The 15,953-nt window shown below is 43.3% G+C and overlaps 1 protein-coding gene across 1 annotated transcript in view; it reads left to right on the top strand.

The window, feature by feature from the left end:
* The window catches only part of LOC137094949 (homeobox protein meis3-like), a 79,587-nt gene that overhangs the window by 37,951 nt on the left and 25,683 nt on the right, over nucleotides 1–15,953 (top strand). The window contains exon 6 of the mRNA XM_067460961.1: nucleotides 5,743–5,892. Within this exon, the coding sequence (XP_067317062.1) occupies nucleotides 5,743–5,892 (150 nt within the window). The remainder of the gene's footprint in view (nucleotides 1–5,742; nucleotides 5,893–15,953) is intronic.

The raw sequence follows: 15,953 nt of genomic DNA, 5'->3' as shown, positions 1-15,953 counted from the left end.
TAACATACAACATTATCAATAAGACAACATACAATTAAAACTATGGGAAGGCCAAATGTAAAACTAAAATTGGAAATAAACCATTCTGGATTAATTTTTTAAACAAAATCTGCTTACGGTTGTTTTCTTTGGAAAGTGTTTTCTTTGCAGAAAGAAAACTGCATTTTGGGATTTGTTCTGCACAAAACTTGCATTGGTTGATTTGCTTGGAAAACAGCATTTTGCCCCCCAGAAATCCACCTTTGCTATTCTGCAGAAGCAGATAACACTCTGTAAAAACATTTGAATTTTTTTCCTGTTTCTGCTTTGAAAGTGTTATTCTTGTTTAATTGTGTGGCACTTAATTTGAAAATAGTTGTTCTACTCCAGAAACTTCTTTTTTTGTGTCTGCCACAAACTATGTTGAATTGGTTGAGACTCAATAAGATATTCATTGAAAAACTATAGCAATATTTGCTATAGCAGGATGTCCCTCTCGCAAAAACAACGTTTTGGAACTTCAATAAACTTTTCTCATGTTTTTATGATAGAACCAACCAGGAAATGGGTTGTTGTGAGTTTTCTGGGCTGTATGGCCATGTTCCAGAAGCATTCTCTTCTGACGTTTCTTCTGCATCTATGGCAGACATCCTCAGAGGTTGTGAGGTCACAGATATAGAAACCTCACTTGCCTAGTTTCCAACAGACCTCACAACCTTTGAGGATGCCATACATGGCCATAACAGTCCGGAAAACTCACAACAACCCAGTGATTCCAGCCATGAAAGCCTTCGACAATACAATTAGCAAATGACATTTATAACCCAGGAGCCTCCGGTGGCGCAACGGGTTAAACCCATGTGCCAGCAGGACTGAAGACTGACAGGTCGCAGGTTCGAATCCGGGGAGAGCGCGGATGAGCTCCCTCTGTCAGCTCCAGCTCTCCATGCAGGGACATGAGCGAAGCCTCCCATAAGGATGGTAAAGCATCAAAACATCCAGGCGTCCTCTGGGCAATGTCCTTGTGGACGGCCAATTCTCTCACACCAGAAGCGACTTGCAGTTTCTGAAATCGCTCCTGACACGGAAAAAAAAACCCAGGAACAAAAATAATGTTACATAGTGTGATAGAAAGAATAGAGGTCCTTTCTCAGTGGGAAAGGAAAGTATTTCAGATAATAACAATCTTTCCTTTTTCATGATGGAAAATGCGCTTTTCCCAATGCAAAAAAAGAAAGTGTGAATTTTGTGCAGAATGTACAAATGTGAGATTGTATGGATGTGAGAGCTGGACCTTAGGGAAGGCTGAACGAAGGAAGATGCTTTTGAAGTGTGGTGCTGGAGGAAAGTGCTGAGAGTGCCTTGGACAGCGAGAAGATCCAACCAGTCCATCCTCCAGGAAATAAAGCCGGACTGCTCATTGGAGGGAAGGAGACTAGAGACAAAGTTGAAGTACTTTGGCCACATCATGAGGAGACAGCAAAGCCTAGAGAAGGGAATGATGCTGGGGAAAGTGGAAGGCAAAAGAAAGAGGGGCCGACCAAGGGCAAGATGGATGGATGGCATCCTTGAAGTGACTGGACTGACCTTGAAGGAGCTGGGAGTGGTGACGGCCGACAGGGAGCTCTGGCATGGGCTGGTCCATGAGGTCACGAAGAGTCGGAGACGACTGAATGAATGAACAAATGCAAATGTGTCTCAAATTGCAAACATGCCTTGACAACTGCATGGCTTTTGTAGATTTTCTCGCATCGCTAAGATTTATCTTTGCTCTTTCAACTCTGGTCTTGTTTTGCAAAGTCCTATCTAACATGCTAAAGCAGCCAGTCTGTGAAGCTGCAAGGCCATTCATTTCTAATAAAGGTGGCCAACTGCAACATTCACACTTGCCTCCAGCAGACAAGAGTTCTTTCTCCCACCCTGGACATTCCACAGATATACAAACATCACTTGCCTAGTTTCCAACAGACCCCTCAACCTCTGAGGATGCCTGCCATAGGTGTGGGTGAAACGTCAGGAGAGAATGCTTCTGGAACATGACCACACAGCCCAGAAAACTCACAGCAACCCAGTGATTCCAGCTATGAAAGCCTTCGACAACACATGCTAAATCGTATTCCTTATAATAGATTTTGCATCTTTGATAAGTTTTTCGAAGTTTGGTCTTTAACCCAGAACATATTTTCTCTTCGGCTGACAACTAGACTGTCAAGTCCTATCAATTCCCATACTTCAGGGATCACTCACACAACTTTCACTCCTATTTTTGCAACCATGAGGGACAGAAACTTGCATTTTTGTTTCCCCAAAAGCAAACTCGGTTTCTCTGGCCACACTATTTGAGGTTGACTAATGCTTCGTCCCAGACATTTTTTCGGCGCGAACTTCATTAAAGCCTGAGGTGGTCCTTGGAAAAGGAAAGAGACAATCCAGAGTCTCCTCCTGGGAGAAACCCCAACAATAGAATTCAAAACCAAACAAGACCCAAACTATCCTCCAGCCAAGAATAAAAGTCGTTGCAAATAATTTCCCTTTCTCACTTGGACAGAAACAGCTGGGTCCAATTTTGAAGTATCTCCTCATATGGGAGCAAGTGGGGAAAGGGGAAAGGAGACGTTGTAAAAATAGACTCAGAGCCCAGTACTTTGCGTGGTTCCATAGTCTTTACCAGGACCATCACTAGGATTTGTGGGACCATGAAATCTTAGGATGCCACTGCACTGCAGTTTGACACCACTTTGGGTACCGTTGTTCACTGCTATGGAATCCTAGGACTGTAGTCTGATGAGCCTGCAGTGCTCTTTGGCAGAGAAGGCAAAGACTTTGCAAAATCACAACTCCTATAATTCCACAGCATTGAATTGTGGACATTAAAATTGTTGTCAACTGCATTATATAGTGCGGATAAAACAACAGAGGTAGGCTATGGAAATCCATTGGATGTCCTTAGGTAAATCACACTCTCTCAGCTTTAGAGGAAGATAGTGGAAGCCAATTATATGACCTCGATCACACTTTCTCACCCTAAGAGGAAGGCAGTGGAAACCCATTGGATGACCTTAGAGTTGCACTCTCTCAGCCCCAGAGGAAGGCAATGGAAACCAATTGGATGCCCTTAGAGTTGCACTATCTCAGCCCTTGAGGAAAGCAATGACAACCCATTAGATGACCTTAGAGTTGTACTCTTTCAGCCTCCGAGGAAGGCAATGGCCACCCATTGGATGACTTTAGAGTTGCACTCTCTCAGCTGCAGAGGAAGGCAATGGAAACCAATTGGATGACCTTAGAATTACACTCTCTCAGCTGCAGAGGAAAGCAATGGCAACTAATTGGATGACTTCAAAGTTGCATTCTCTCAGTTCCAGAGGAAGGCAATGGCAACCTGTTGGATCACCTTAGAGTTGCACTCTCTCAGCCTCAAGAGGAAGGCAATGGCAACCCATTGTATGACCTTAGAGTTGCACTCTCTCAGATTCAGAGGAAGGAAATGGAAACCCATTGGATGCCCTTAGTGGTGCTCTCTCTGCCTCAGAGGAAGGCAATGGCAACCAGTTTTATGAACGTAAAGTTGCACTTTCTCAACCTCAGAAGAAGGCAATGGCAACCTGTTGGATGACCTTAGAGTTGCACTCTCTCAGCCCCAGAGGAAGGCAGTGGAAACCCATTGGGTGTCTTTAGAGTTGCACTCTCTCAGTCTCAAGAGGAAGGCAATGGCAATCTGTTGGATGACCTTAGAGTTGCACTCTCTCAGCTCCAGAGGAAGGCAATGGAAACCCATTGGATGTCTTTAGAGTTGCACTCTCTCAGTCTCAAGAGGAAGGCAATGGCAACCTGTTGGATCACCTTAGAGTTGCACTCTCTCTGCCTCAAGAGGAAGGCAATAGCAACCTGTTGGATGAGCTTAGAGTTGCACTCTCTCAGCCCCAGAGGAAGGCAATGGAAACCCATTGGATGTCTTTAGAGTTGCACTCTCTCAGCCTCAAGAGGAAGGCAATGGCAACCCATTGGAAGACCTTAGAGTTGCATTCTCTCAGGTTCAGAGGAAGGGAATGGAAACCCATTGGATGCCCTTAGAGGCGCTCTCTGCCTCAGAGGAAGGCAATGGCAACCAGTTTTATGAACTTAAAGTTGCACTTTCTCTACCTCAGAAGAAGGCAATGGCAACCATTTGGATGCCCTTAGAGTTGCACTCTCTCAGCTCCAGAGGAAGGCAATGGAAACCCATTAGATGAATTTTGAACTCTCTCAGCTCCAGAGAAAGGCAATGGAAATCTGTTGGATGACCTTAGAGTTGCACTCTCTCAGCCTCAGACGAAGGCAATGATGAAACCCTTGTGAACAAATCTTTCCAAGTAAACCCTGTGACAGGCTTTCCATAAATCAGAAAAAAAAGGCACAAAACAAGGACTCTGACAATCCTTTGCTGGGCATGCTGGGATTTGTTGTACCCAGATTAACTCCCCTAAGCTTTGGGGAAAAAGTGAGGGGTAGGAAAAGGGACTCTTTCTCCCCCCCCCCCCCTTCAATTCCCCTAAACAGAGGTGCCAGTTTGACCCGGGCCACATCCGCCAAGCCCACCAGCTTCTATGGAGAAGGTCAGACCTGAGTCCCCCTTTTTGCCGGAGTAATGAGCTCGTTACCCGTACAATAAAACCCTGTGTTTGTAACCTGATAAATCCCTCGTTAATGTGATAATTAACCCTTTGATTCGCACAGAGGGCCCCTGCTGGGCAGCAGCGGAGTCCAGAAGCTGGGGTTGAAATCCTTTATCCTGGGGAAGGAGGAAAAGGTGGATGGAGTTCAGAAGAGGGCTCTCCAGTCCAAGGCTCTGCCTTCTTCTGATCTTCATCCCCCTTTTCCTCTTTCCCAGGATAAAGGATTTTAAACCCCAGCTTCTGGACTCCGCTTCTCGGAAGGACATCCCCACCCAAGACACCCCCCCCCCCCCAATAAAGAAACCATTCATCTCTTTCCATCTTTTCCAAGCAGCTCCAAACTAGGTCAAGCCCTGTCCCACTACAACTGTTTTCCTAGAGACTCAAAAGAGTGTAGAGAACCGGCACCATGGCCTCCCCCAGGCAAACCAAAAAAAATATTCTGAGATTTGAAGTTTTCGAATCTAGAGAATCTCAGGTGTCCAATTAAAAAAAAGAGAGAGAGAGAGAGAGAAAGGCAACTTTCTGGATCTCAACGCTGCAGGCAAAGGTTTGAAACAAACTCTGATATACGGGAGAGGAACCAACGTTTTATATCTCCTGTTATTTCTTATTTCTCGACGCCCGCAATGTCTTACGGCTGGAAGAATCAAATAGAAAAAAAGGAGATCGCAGGCTGTATGATTCCAAGTAGAAAGTCAGAAAGGGAAGAGTATATGGGGAATGCTTCCCTTTGGGGGCAAAATGATCATCAATGTTTTCTTGATCACTTGGAGGCCTTTCCACACGATGCAATTATAGCACTATTGCCTGACTTTAAATTACCATAGCATTTTAAATGGTATTAAAGTGATATAATTATGATGGCCAGATATGCCCCATATTTGGAAGTGTGTTTTTCCCCCCTTTACAGTTATCCAGATCCCTTGCCAGATCCCTTGGCTGAAGGATTTTGGGGAGAAAATAATAATAATAATAATAATAATAATAATAATAATAATAATTTTCTCCCCACAATCCTTCAGCAACTCTAGCTTGCTGAAATCCTAAGATATTGTGGTGTTGTTGTTGTTGTTTTAACTTGTGCCCCTTTGTGAACTGGCAACAGGTACATGACCTCTGTGACAACTTCTGCCACCGCTACATCACCTGCCTCAAGGGGAAGATGCCCATCGACCTGGTCATTGATGACCGAGACGGCGGCTCCAAGTCCGATCTGGAAGATTTCGGTGGGTCTTGTGCCAGCCTCTCTGACCAGGTAGGCCACTGTTTAGTCAAGATAGATGTTTGCGTTGGTGGATGCAGTAGAAATGGTCGAAATACCATACGCAACCTGCTCTTCACATTTGCAGGGTCAACTCTTGGGGAATTAATTCGTTGCTCATCATTATCAGCACTTTAGACAATTCTGTCTACTCTCGCTAGCCTACTGAGAGGGATTCTACGAAGCTGGCATTGTTTTCAGATCAGTGCTTGTATGGGATAAGTAAAGTTTGTTGATTCAAAGGCCCCTTCCACACAGTTGCATAAAATCCACATTGAACCGGATTATATGGGAACGTGGATTTATCCAGTTCAAAGCAGATGCTGTGGATTATCTGCCTTGATATTCTGGGTTATATGGTTGTGGGGAAGGGCCCAAAGAAAGGCCACTGAGCTACAAAATGTTTCAAGGGAAAGGTAAGGCACCTATTTATTCTGTCCAAACCAATCCCATTGCAAGATTTTATTGGCAAGATTTATTCAGAAGGGCTGAGAGAGTGTGCCCAGCAGGGATTCAAGCCTGGTCTCCAAGAGAACAATATTAAGACCACATATGATAACAACCACCTAGGTTTAAGGGTCCTACATCCATCCATTCATTTATTTAGCTATCTAGTTATCCTTCCACCCACCCGTCCCTCTATTATTGATGTACATTGGCAACCACCAAGGTTTAAGGGTCCCAGCAATATCTATCTATCTATCTATCTATCTATCTATCTATCTATCTATCTATCATCTATGGACATATATTGGTAACCACCAACATTTAAGGGTCATCTATCTGTCTGTCTGTCTGTCTGTCTGTCTGTCTATCTATCTATCTATCTATCTATCTATCTATCTATCTATCTAACTATCTATCTCTATGAACATAAGTTGGTAACCATCAAGGTTTAATGGATCTATCTATCTATCTATCTATCTATCTATCTATCTATCTATCTATCTATATCATCTATGGACATATGTTGGTAACCACCAAGATGTAAGGGCTATCTATCTATCTATCTATCTATCTATCTATCTCTATCATCTATGAACATAAGTTGGTAACCACCAAGGTTTAAGGGTCCCCCCCTCTCTCTCTATCATTGATGAATATATGTTGGCAATAACCGAGGTTTAAGTGTCCCAGCTCTGTCTGTCTGTCTGTCTGTCTGTCTGTCTGTCTATCTATCTATCTATCTATCTATCCATCCATCCATCCATCCATCCATCCATCTATCATCTAAGAACATATGTTGGTAACCACCAAGATTTAAGGATTATCTATCTATCTATCTATCTATCTATTGTATTGGAATGCTTTTAATATAAGCTGCTTTGTGTTCCCTTTGTGGAGAGAAAAAGTGGGATATAAATAAACATAAGCATTAATATAATAATAATAATAATAATAATAATAATAATAATATCATTGATAAACCACCAAGGTTTAATGGTAATGTCTGTCTATCTATCTATCTATCTATCTATCTATATCTATCACTGATGAATATATGTTGGCAATCACCAAGGTTTAAGGGTCCCAACTCTATCTCTCTATCCCTCTATCTATCTATCTGTCTGTCTGTCTGTCTGTCTGTCTATCTATTGTATTGGAATGCTTTTAATATAAGCTGTTTTGTGTTCCCTTTGTGGAGAGAAAAAGTGGGATATAAATAAACATAACCATTAACATAAACATAATAATAATAATAATAATAATAATAATAATAATAATACAGGGTTAGTCAAAATGCATAGGCCAATAAGCCATGTATATTGATGAATATATGTTGGCCACCACCCAGGTCTAAGCGTCCCAGCTCTATCTATCTATCTATCTATCTATCTATCTATCTATCTATCATTGATGAACATATGCTGTGTTCAAAAGAGTGTCTGTATAAATAGTTTCCTCATTTGTTAGACTTAGGCTCCTTCTCCGCTATCCTTATATCCCAGGATCTGATCCCAGTTATCTTCTTATCCCAGATTATATGGCAGTGGAGACGCATATAATCCAGTTCAAAACAGATAGCCTGGGATCAGATCCTGGGCTATAATTGCAGTGTAGAAGGGGCCTACACTGTCGTTATAAGACTTTGTTTTTATTTGAATGGCATTCTGCCTACAAATGTGGCTGTTCCTTAAGCTACCATGGTTAGTTAATATTTCCAGCGTGTGTCTGGTGGAATGCCTGGGTGCAAAATCCCAGGACCAACAGGATACTATAGGAAGTGACGTTTCTTTCACTTGGTGCTACTTTCAATGCTAAGCCTTACTTGAAGGAGAAAGGAATGGGTGATTATAGGCAATAAATCCTTCCTCTGCTTGTTTTCCGTCCCCTCCATCCCAAGCCACCTTTCTTCCTTTCCCTTCCTTGCAAGCGCTTCTCTCCTTGCAACATTCATGAGTTTGGAAGAAAAGGGTCGGGCGCTTGGAAAATAATTGTCCCTGACAGTTTGCTGGTAATGAAGGAGACGCGGTCGCCTTTTGCACCGGCCCCCCAATCTCCCCGCACGACCTCCCCCCTCCACCTCCGCACAACTTTCTCGTTTTTTCCCAAGCGCCGCTAATGCAGTCGACTCGTTCATTTGCCTATAGCAACTTCCCTGCATTTTTAATGTGCCTCCAGGCTATTGGGGCTGGGATCTCCTCCACAGTATGGAGGTTTTTGGGGTTGGGGGGGTTGTTGGTGGAAAGAGAAAAAGAAGATAGCGGGATGGGGGTCTAATCCCCACAAGGCCAGAATTGCACATCTAAGGACTTCTTTGTAAGGGGGGATTTGGGAGTTCCTTTTCCCTATTGCGCCCAGGACATCCACACATTGTGTCATCTCCAAAGGTAAATATGTCATGCTCTTTGGAGGGCAAGGAGGCAGTGGACTTCCCTTGTTGTTGTGTGTCTTCCACGCATTTCTGACTTACGGTGACTCTGAAGCATGTGCTTCTGCCTTATGGCGACCCTGAAGCAAACCCATCATGGGGTTTCCTTGAAAAGATTGGTTCAGAAGAAGCTTGACATGCCCCTCGTCTGAGGCTGAGAAAGTGTGACCTATTCAAGGTCATCCAGTGGGTTTATGTTGCTGTCCATCGCTCAAGCCACCAAGCAAGCTCCCTCTTCCATCAAATATAAATTAAATCAGTTTCAAACAGAATTCATCCAAAACACAATCACAACTCTAGGGCATTGTTCCTCAACCTGGGAGTCAGGACCCCTAAGTAGGTCACAAGGGGGTTTTAGAGGGGTCGCCAAAGACCATCAGAAAACACATATTTCTGATGGTCTTAGGAACTCTTTTGGCAAAGAAGGCTGAAGATCTCTCCACCTGTCCTTTTCTTCCTTTTTGACATTGGTGAACTACAACTCCCAGAATTAAAAAACACCCCCACTAATCCCACCAGTATTCAATGTTGGCCATGTCGGTAGTGTGCCACGTTTGGTGCAGATTCATTGTGGGCTGGGTTCAGAGTGCTCTTTGATTGTAGGTGAACTATAAATCCCAGCAACGACAACTCCCAGATGTCAAGGTCTATTTTCCCCAAACTCTACCAGTGTTCACATTTGGGCATATTGAGTATTCGTGCCAATTTTGGTCCAGATCCATCATTGTTTGAATCCACAGTGCTCTCTGTAGGTAGCTGAACTACAATTCCAAAACTGAAGGTCAATGAGCACCAAACCCTTCCAGTATGTTTCTGTTGGTCATGGGAGTTCTGGGTGCCAAGTTTGGTTCAGTTCCATCACTGGTGGAGTTCAGAATGCTCTTTGATTGTAGGTGAACTATCAATCCCAGCAACTACAACTCCCAAATGTCAAGGTCTATTTTACCCAAAATCCACCACATTTAGGTGGAATGAGTATTCATACCAAATTTGGTTCAGATCCATCATAGTTTTGAGGCCAGTGCTCTCTGGAGGCAGGTGAACTACAACTCTAAAACTGAAGGTCAATTCCCACCTAACCCTTCCAATATGTTCTGTTGGTCATGGGAGTTCTGTATGCCAAGTTGGGTTCAGTTCCATCATTGGTGGAGTTCAGAATGTTCTTTGATTGTAGGCGAACTATAAATCCCATCAACTACAACTCCCAAATGAGAAATCAATTCAGCCAATGCCACCAGTATTCAAATTTGGGCGTATCGGGTATTTGTGCCAAATTTGGTCCAGTGAATGAAAATACATCTTGCATATCAGATATTTACATGACAATTGATAACAGTAGCAAAATTACAGTTATGAAGTAGCAACGAAAATAATGTTATGGTTGGGGTCAGCACAACATGAGGAACTGTATTAAGGGGTCGCGGCATTAGGAGGGTTGAGGAACACTGATCTAGGGTCAATACTTACAATAATAGATAGTCGAAGTCAAGCATCCCTGATCTGAAGCCCAAAATACTCTACAATCCCAAATCATCCGAGGCCCCTTCCACACAGCTGAATAAAATCCCACATTATCTGTTTTGAATTGGAATATATGGCAGTGTGGACTCAGATAACCCAGTTCAAAGCAGATATTGTGGGATTTTCTGCCTTGATATTCTGGGATATAGGGCTGTTTGGAAGGGCCCTGAGATAGTGACACCTTTGCTTTCTGATGGCTCAATGGTTACAAACTTTGTCTCATGCGCAAAATCATTTAAGTGTTTAGTGTCTAAAACTACCTTCAGGCTGTGTGTGTAAGGCATCTGTGAACCACACATAAATTTTGTGTTTAGAGTTATGTAATTACGAATATGCAAATATTTCAAGATCTGAAAATTCTACGGTCCCGAAGTGTTTTGGTTTGTGGGTTTTTCCAGCATTGGAGATAGAAATGTTTACCTATTTGTTTGCCTATTCGTACCTTGGATGTGGGAGCCAAGTGGAAACATGAGCATTATTTGTTTCGTATACACCTTATACACTAGGCATGGGCAAACTTGGGTCCTCCAGGTATTTTGGACTTCAAGTTTTTCCAGCCTGGAACATCCTGGCTTCCTCTCAGTTCCTGGCAGATGTTGACTTTGCTTAATGTAATGTAAACGTAAGGAGCCTTGTGTTGGCTTCCTTCTTAACATAAGGAACCTTGGAAACATTTCCTTAATTTAAAGAGCCATTGTCTCTGATAATGTAAACATGTTTTTTCCCCAAAAGTTAACATTTTCATAGGTCATCGGCAACTTTTAATTACAGTCCATGAATTCTTCACCTCCTTCTTGTAGTTTTCCAGGAAAAGGGGATTGAGGCTGTTAGGAATTGTGGGAGTTGAAGTCCAAAACACCTGGAGGGCCCAAGTTGGCCCATGCCTGCTCAAAACCACACAATGTGCGACTTAGAACACATTAGAAAGCATACTAACATTAAAATACAATCAATCATAGGACTTATAGTTCACACCAAGTTTGATTTTTGATATATGAGTATCAGAGGGATTGGAAAAGGGAAAGCACCCAAGATGAGTTGTCCTTGTGCCGATGAGTGGCAGCATTCCTTGAGTGCACATCACATGGACTCGAAAGAGTATTCGTTTTGGGAAGTCTGCACATTGATCTCAATTTTATTTATTGATCGATCCTTGCTTCTCCCCCCCCCCCCCAACAGTTTGAGGATCAAAACCTTGATTTTCTTGGTTCAGAGGCTGAGTATTCTTGGATTTAGTGATATCTTGTTCTTGACAAACATTGGTATTAAGCAGATGGTGGATGACCATCTATTGGGAGTGCTTTGATTATGTTCCTGAATAGGAGAAGTGAGTTGGACTGGATGGTCCTTGGGGGTTTTTTTTCCCAACACTATGATTCTGGGTTGCTGTGAGTTTTCCGGGCTGTATGACCATGTTCGGCAGGCATGTAGCCAGGGGGGGGGGGGGCTTGAGGGGCTTCAGCCCCCCCCCCCCCGAAATTCTCATGGTGGTTCACGAAAAGGCCTTACTGGTGCATTATTTAAACTGTTATGTTTATTTATATCATGATCTGATCACCATACTCAATATATCCCATATGCATGGGGGTATTGGGGTAATGATACAAAAGGTTTGCTAGGGTAGACCCTCTTTCACTCAGACTCAGCCCCCCCCAACCCCCCCTGAAAAAAACTCAGCCCCCCCCCCAAACGAAATCCTGGCTACGGGCCTGATGTTTGGCATAGACAAGAGACAGGGCCTTCTCAGTGGTGGCCCCTTTTAACATTCCAGAAAAAAAGTCAAGACGTGGCTTTTTGAACATGCATTTGCAAATGCAGAGTAACTGACATAGAAAAATGGAACGACTAGACAGTGAGTACAGACAACATTTTAACAAGGAGACACTATGAATTTATATTTTATTGATTTGTTTAGTTTTTATTATATGTTATGTTTTTAATTGTATTCATAACATTGTAAGCATTTAATTTTGCTCTGTTAACCGCCTTGAGTCACCTATGGGTTGAAAAAGGCAGCATACAAATAGAGTAAACAAATAATAAATGTTCCAGAAGCATTCTCTCCTGACATTTCACCCACATCTATGGCAAGCATCCTCAGAGGTTGTGGTCTATTGGAAACCAGGCAAGTGAGGTTTATATATCTGTGGAATATCCAAGATGGGAGAAGGAACTCTGCTTGAGGCAAGTGTCTTTGTTGCAATTGGCCACCTTGATTAGTATCGAATGGCTTTGCAGCTTCAAAGCTTCAAGTGAAGTGGAGGGCCAAAGTTTGCCCAGATATCAAAGGCAATTTTCTAGAATATTTTAATAATATTGAAGTCATGAGAACAGTTTTAAATTGGGAGCATTCTGGATTTTGGAATCCTGGATAAGGGATGCTCAACTTGTAATAGGAGAAGGAGGAGGAGGAGGAAGAGGGGGAGGAGAAAGCATAACACATAAATAGTTAGGACTAGTTAGGACTTTCAAGCCTAATATTCCTGATCCCAGTTAATCTGGATAGATGTGAGGGATTTTTGGCTGGGGACCCAGATTTCCCAGCCCTGGCTTTGACTCCTCCGAAGAAGCCGCCTTTGGGGCGGAGGAGGTCTGCTCCTCATTAAGGACCGAGAGTGTCAGCTTGGAGAGCCCTCCAGAGCCGTCCCCTTCTCCCCCCCCCCCCCACCCCTCCCAATGCTGGCTTGGGGTGGCTTACAAGTGTTGGGTTCTCTTTGGAAATCCTCAGCTCCTTAACCCCATGAACCCCGAGGCCTCCCGCTTGTGGGGCGCCTCTGATCAAGGCGGCCAGGTTAATCAGGCAGGGCATGGGCAGGGCAAGGCAGGAAGGGAGGGGGGGGGCTTTGTTTTGGTCCCAAGGCGGGTGCCGGGTGCAACCTGAGCCCCTTCGGTAGCTGGGCCTTTGAACTCTCCTTCGGTTGGGCCAAGGGCAGGGGAGCGGGTCAAAATAATTACAGTCCCAGCAGAGGCAGGGTGGAAATCCCCACTAACCCCAGGCCTCCTCCTTAAAGGATTTGCGGGAGTGTGGATGGGCAGAGGACAGTCATGGGTTCCTCAACCAATGGTTTAGCTACCCGACAGGCGTAAATTCTATAGGTGAAACTGCCACAGAGCCAAAACCCACTCCTGCACAAACTAGTGGTCAAACTGGGCTTATCATAGAATCATAGAATCAAAGAGTTGGAAGAGACCTCATGGGCCATCCAGTCCAACCCCCTGCCAAGAAGCAGGAATATTGCATTTAAATCACCCCTGACAGATGGCCATCCAGCCTCTGTTTAAAAGCTTCCAAAGAAGGAGCCTCCACCACACTCCGGGGCAGAGAGTTCCACTGCTGAACGGCTCTCACAGTCAGGAAGTTCTTCCTCATGTTCAGATGGAATCTCCTTTTTAACTTTCTTTGTGTTTTAAATACATTATAATTGTACACATAATATCTATCTATCTATCTATCTATCTATCTATCTATCTAACTTATCTATACACATAATAAAAGTGAAAAGTGTGTGGCCAACTTTGAATAATGGCAAGGTTTGGGAAGGATTTCTTGTAGTTTGAAGCTATTGTTCCGCGTCCTAGTCTCCAGGGAAGCAGAAAACAAGCTTGCTCCCTCCTGCCTGTGGCTTCCTCTCACATATTTATACATAGCTATCATATCTCCTCTCAGCCTTCTCTTCTTCAGGCTAAACATGCCCAGCTCCTTAAGCCACTCCTCATAGGGCTTGTTCTCCAGACCCTTCTAAGGGTCTTTCTCCACATGTCCTAAAAGACGGAAGAAACCAGAGTAAAAGTGGTGGTGCTGGTTGAATGATGTTTCGCGAAAATGTGCACAGATTTGGATTAACATCTGAAAAACATGTCATTATTTTAAATTATTATTAAACTTTATTTGTACCCCGCTAGCATCTCCCGAAGGACTCGATGCGGCTTACAAAGGCCAAGGCCTCAATACACAACATAACAATACAAAACCTAAAGCAAATTAAAACAGTTAAAGCAATATTAAAAACAACAAAAACAACAAGCAATAAACAATACACCAAAACACAATAAAACTGGGCCAGGCCAGAGTAAAGGGTACAGAATTAAAAGTGCTGATGTGACAGGTAAAATGTAAGGCTTATAGGGCAAGTGCAGTGTGCAGTGTGCAGTAATCTAATGCTGGTAAAGAATCATAGAATCATATGGGAAAGAACTTGCGGGGCATCCACTCCAACCCCATTCTGCCAAGAAGCAGGAAAATTGCAGTCAAAGCACTCCCGACAGATGGCCATCCAGCCTTGGTTTTAAAGCCTCCAAAGAAGGAGCCTCCACATCTAAAGAACCCCCTTATCCTCCTTCAAGGCCATTCTTCCACTTGCCTTGTTCACTGGAGTTATCCTTGCTGAATCTGGATTCAGAAACTGGATTATATGGCAGTGTAGATGGGACCTACAATAGTAATGCTTAATGTATTTGTGTGTTTGTGTATATATGTGGGTTTGAGCATGCATTGTAATGTATTCTTTAATTTTGGACTATTTAAGTCTCTTTTGCTGTGTTTTTCAGTGTTTTTATGAGTGATGGTCACTCATTGGCCTGGTACGTGTATTATGTCCAAATTTGGTGTCAAGTTGTTCAGTGGTTTTTGAGTTATGTTAATCCCACAAACGAACATTACATTTTTATTTATATAGATTTATACCGTGCTTTGAAAAAAATATTTAAAATTAAAATTAATACACATTAACCCAAGAGATCACCTCTCTGGAAATCTCTAGCTGTTCCAGCACAAGTCAGTGGTGAACTTCCACCACTGGATGACCTATAAATGCTTAGAGAAGTGTTCTGTGGTCAGCTTCTGCTGGTGTTTGACCACAGTCTTGTCCCAGAGAACCTTGAGATTCCTAGAGATAATGTATTAACCAGATCTGTGAATAATCCTAGAATCCTAGGGTTGGAAGAGATCTCGTGGGCCATCCAGTCCAACCCCATTCTGCCAAGAAGCAGGAAAATCTCATTCAAAGCACTCCCAACAGATGGCCATCCAGCCTCTGTTTAAAAGCCCCCAAAGAAGGAGCCTCCACCACACTCCATGGCAGAGTTCCACAACTGAACAGCTCTCCCTCACAGTCAGAATAATGGAATCTCCTTTCCTGTAGTTTGAAGCCATTGTTCCAAGTTCTAGTCTCCAGGACAGGAGAAAACAGGTGCACTTAAACCCGATTTTCGATGGAAATTTTACATATCCGCATCACTGTATATCCATGCAGTCAAGGAAAACATGTGACTTTTATTTTTCTATCCTGATGTGGACTGCTCCAATGCAAGTCCACATTTTAAAATCCCAAAACAGCTGATCTGGGCTGTAAACAAATGGAGCCACAGGCACACAGGTGGCTAAATGGAAGAACAGTTGGAAAACAATTGCAATGAGAACTCCCTGCAACCATTACTTTGTTCATGAAATTAAACAGAGCTTGAATTTACAGAAGGGTGAGGAGAGATAAGAAGACATCTGCTTGTGTGTACGTTTAGATATTCACATGAGCACATATGAGGTCCAGCGCATCTTGGAGAGTCAATTAAAAACAAGAGTAAACTTCCAGCAGATGTCCCCATCCATTCTGCGGATTTCTAAAATGCGCTACAAAGGAAGGTGTCAGGATGGCAGGGGAGCCTG

Source organism: Anolis sagrei, chromosome X (genome assembly GCF_037176765.1).
Source record: "Anolis sagrei isolate rAnoSag1 chromosome X, rAnoSag1.mat, whole genome shotgun sequence".
Lineage (NCBI taxonomy): Eukaryota > Metazoa > Chordata > Lepidosauria > Squamata > Dactyloidae > Anolis > Anolis sagrei.
The sequence above is the reverse complement of the archived record's forward strand: the minus strand, read 5'-3'. Positions and strand labels throughout refer to the sequence as shown.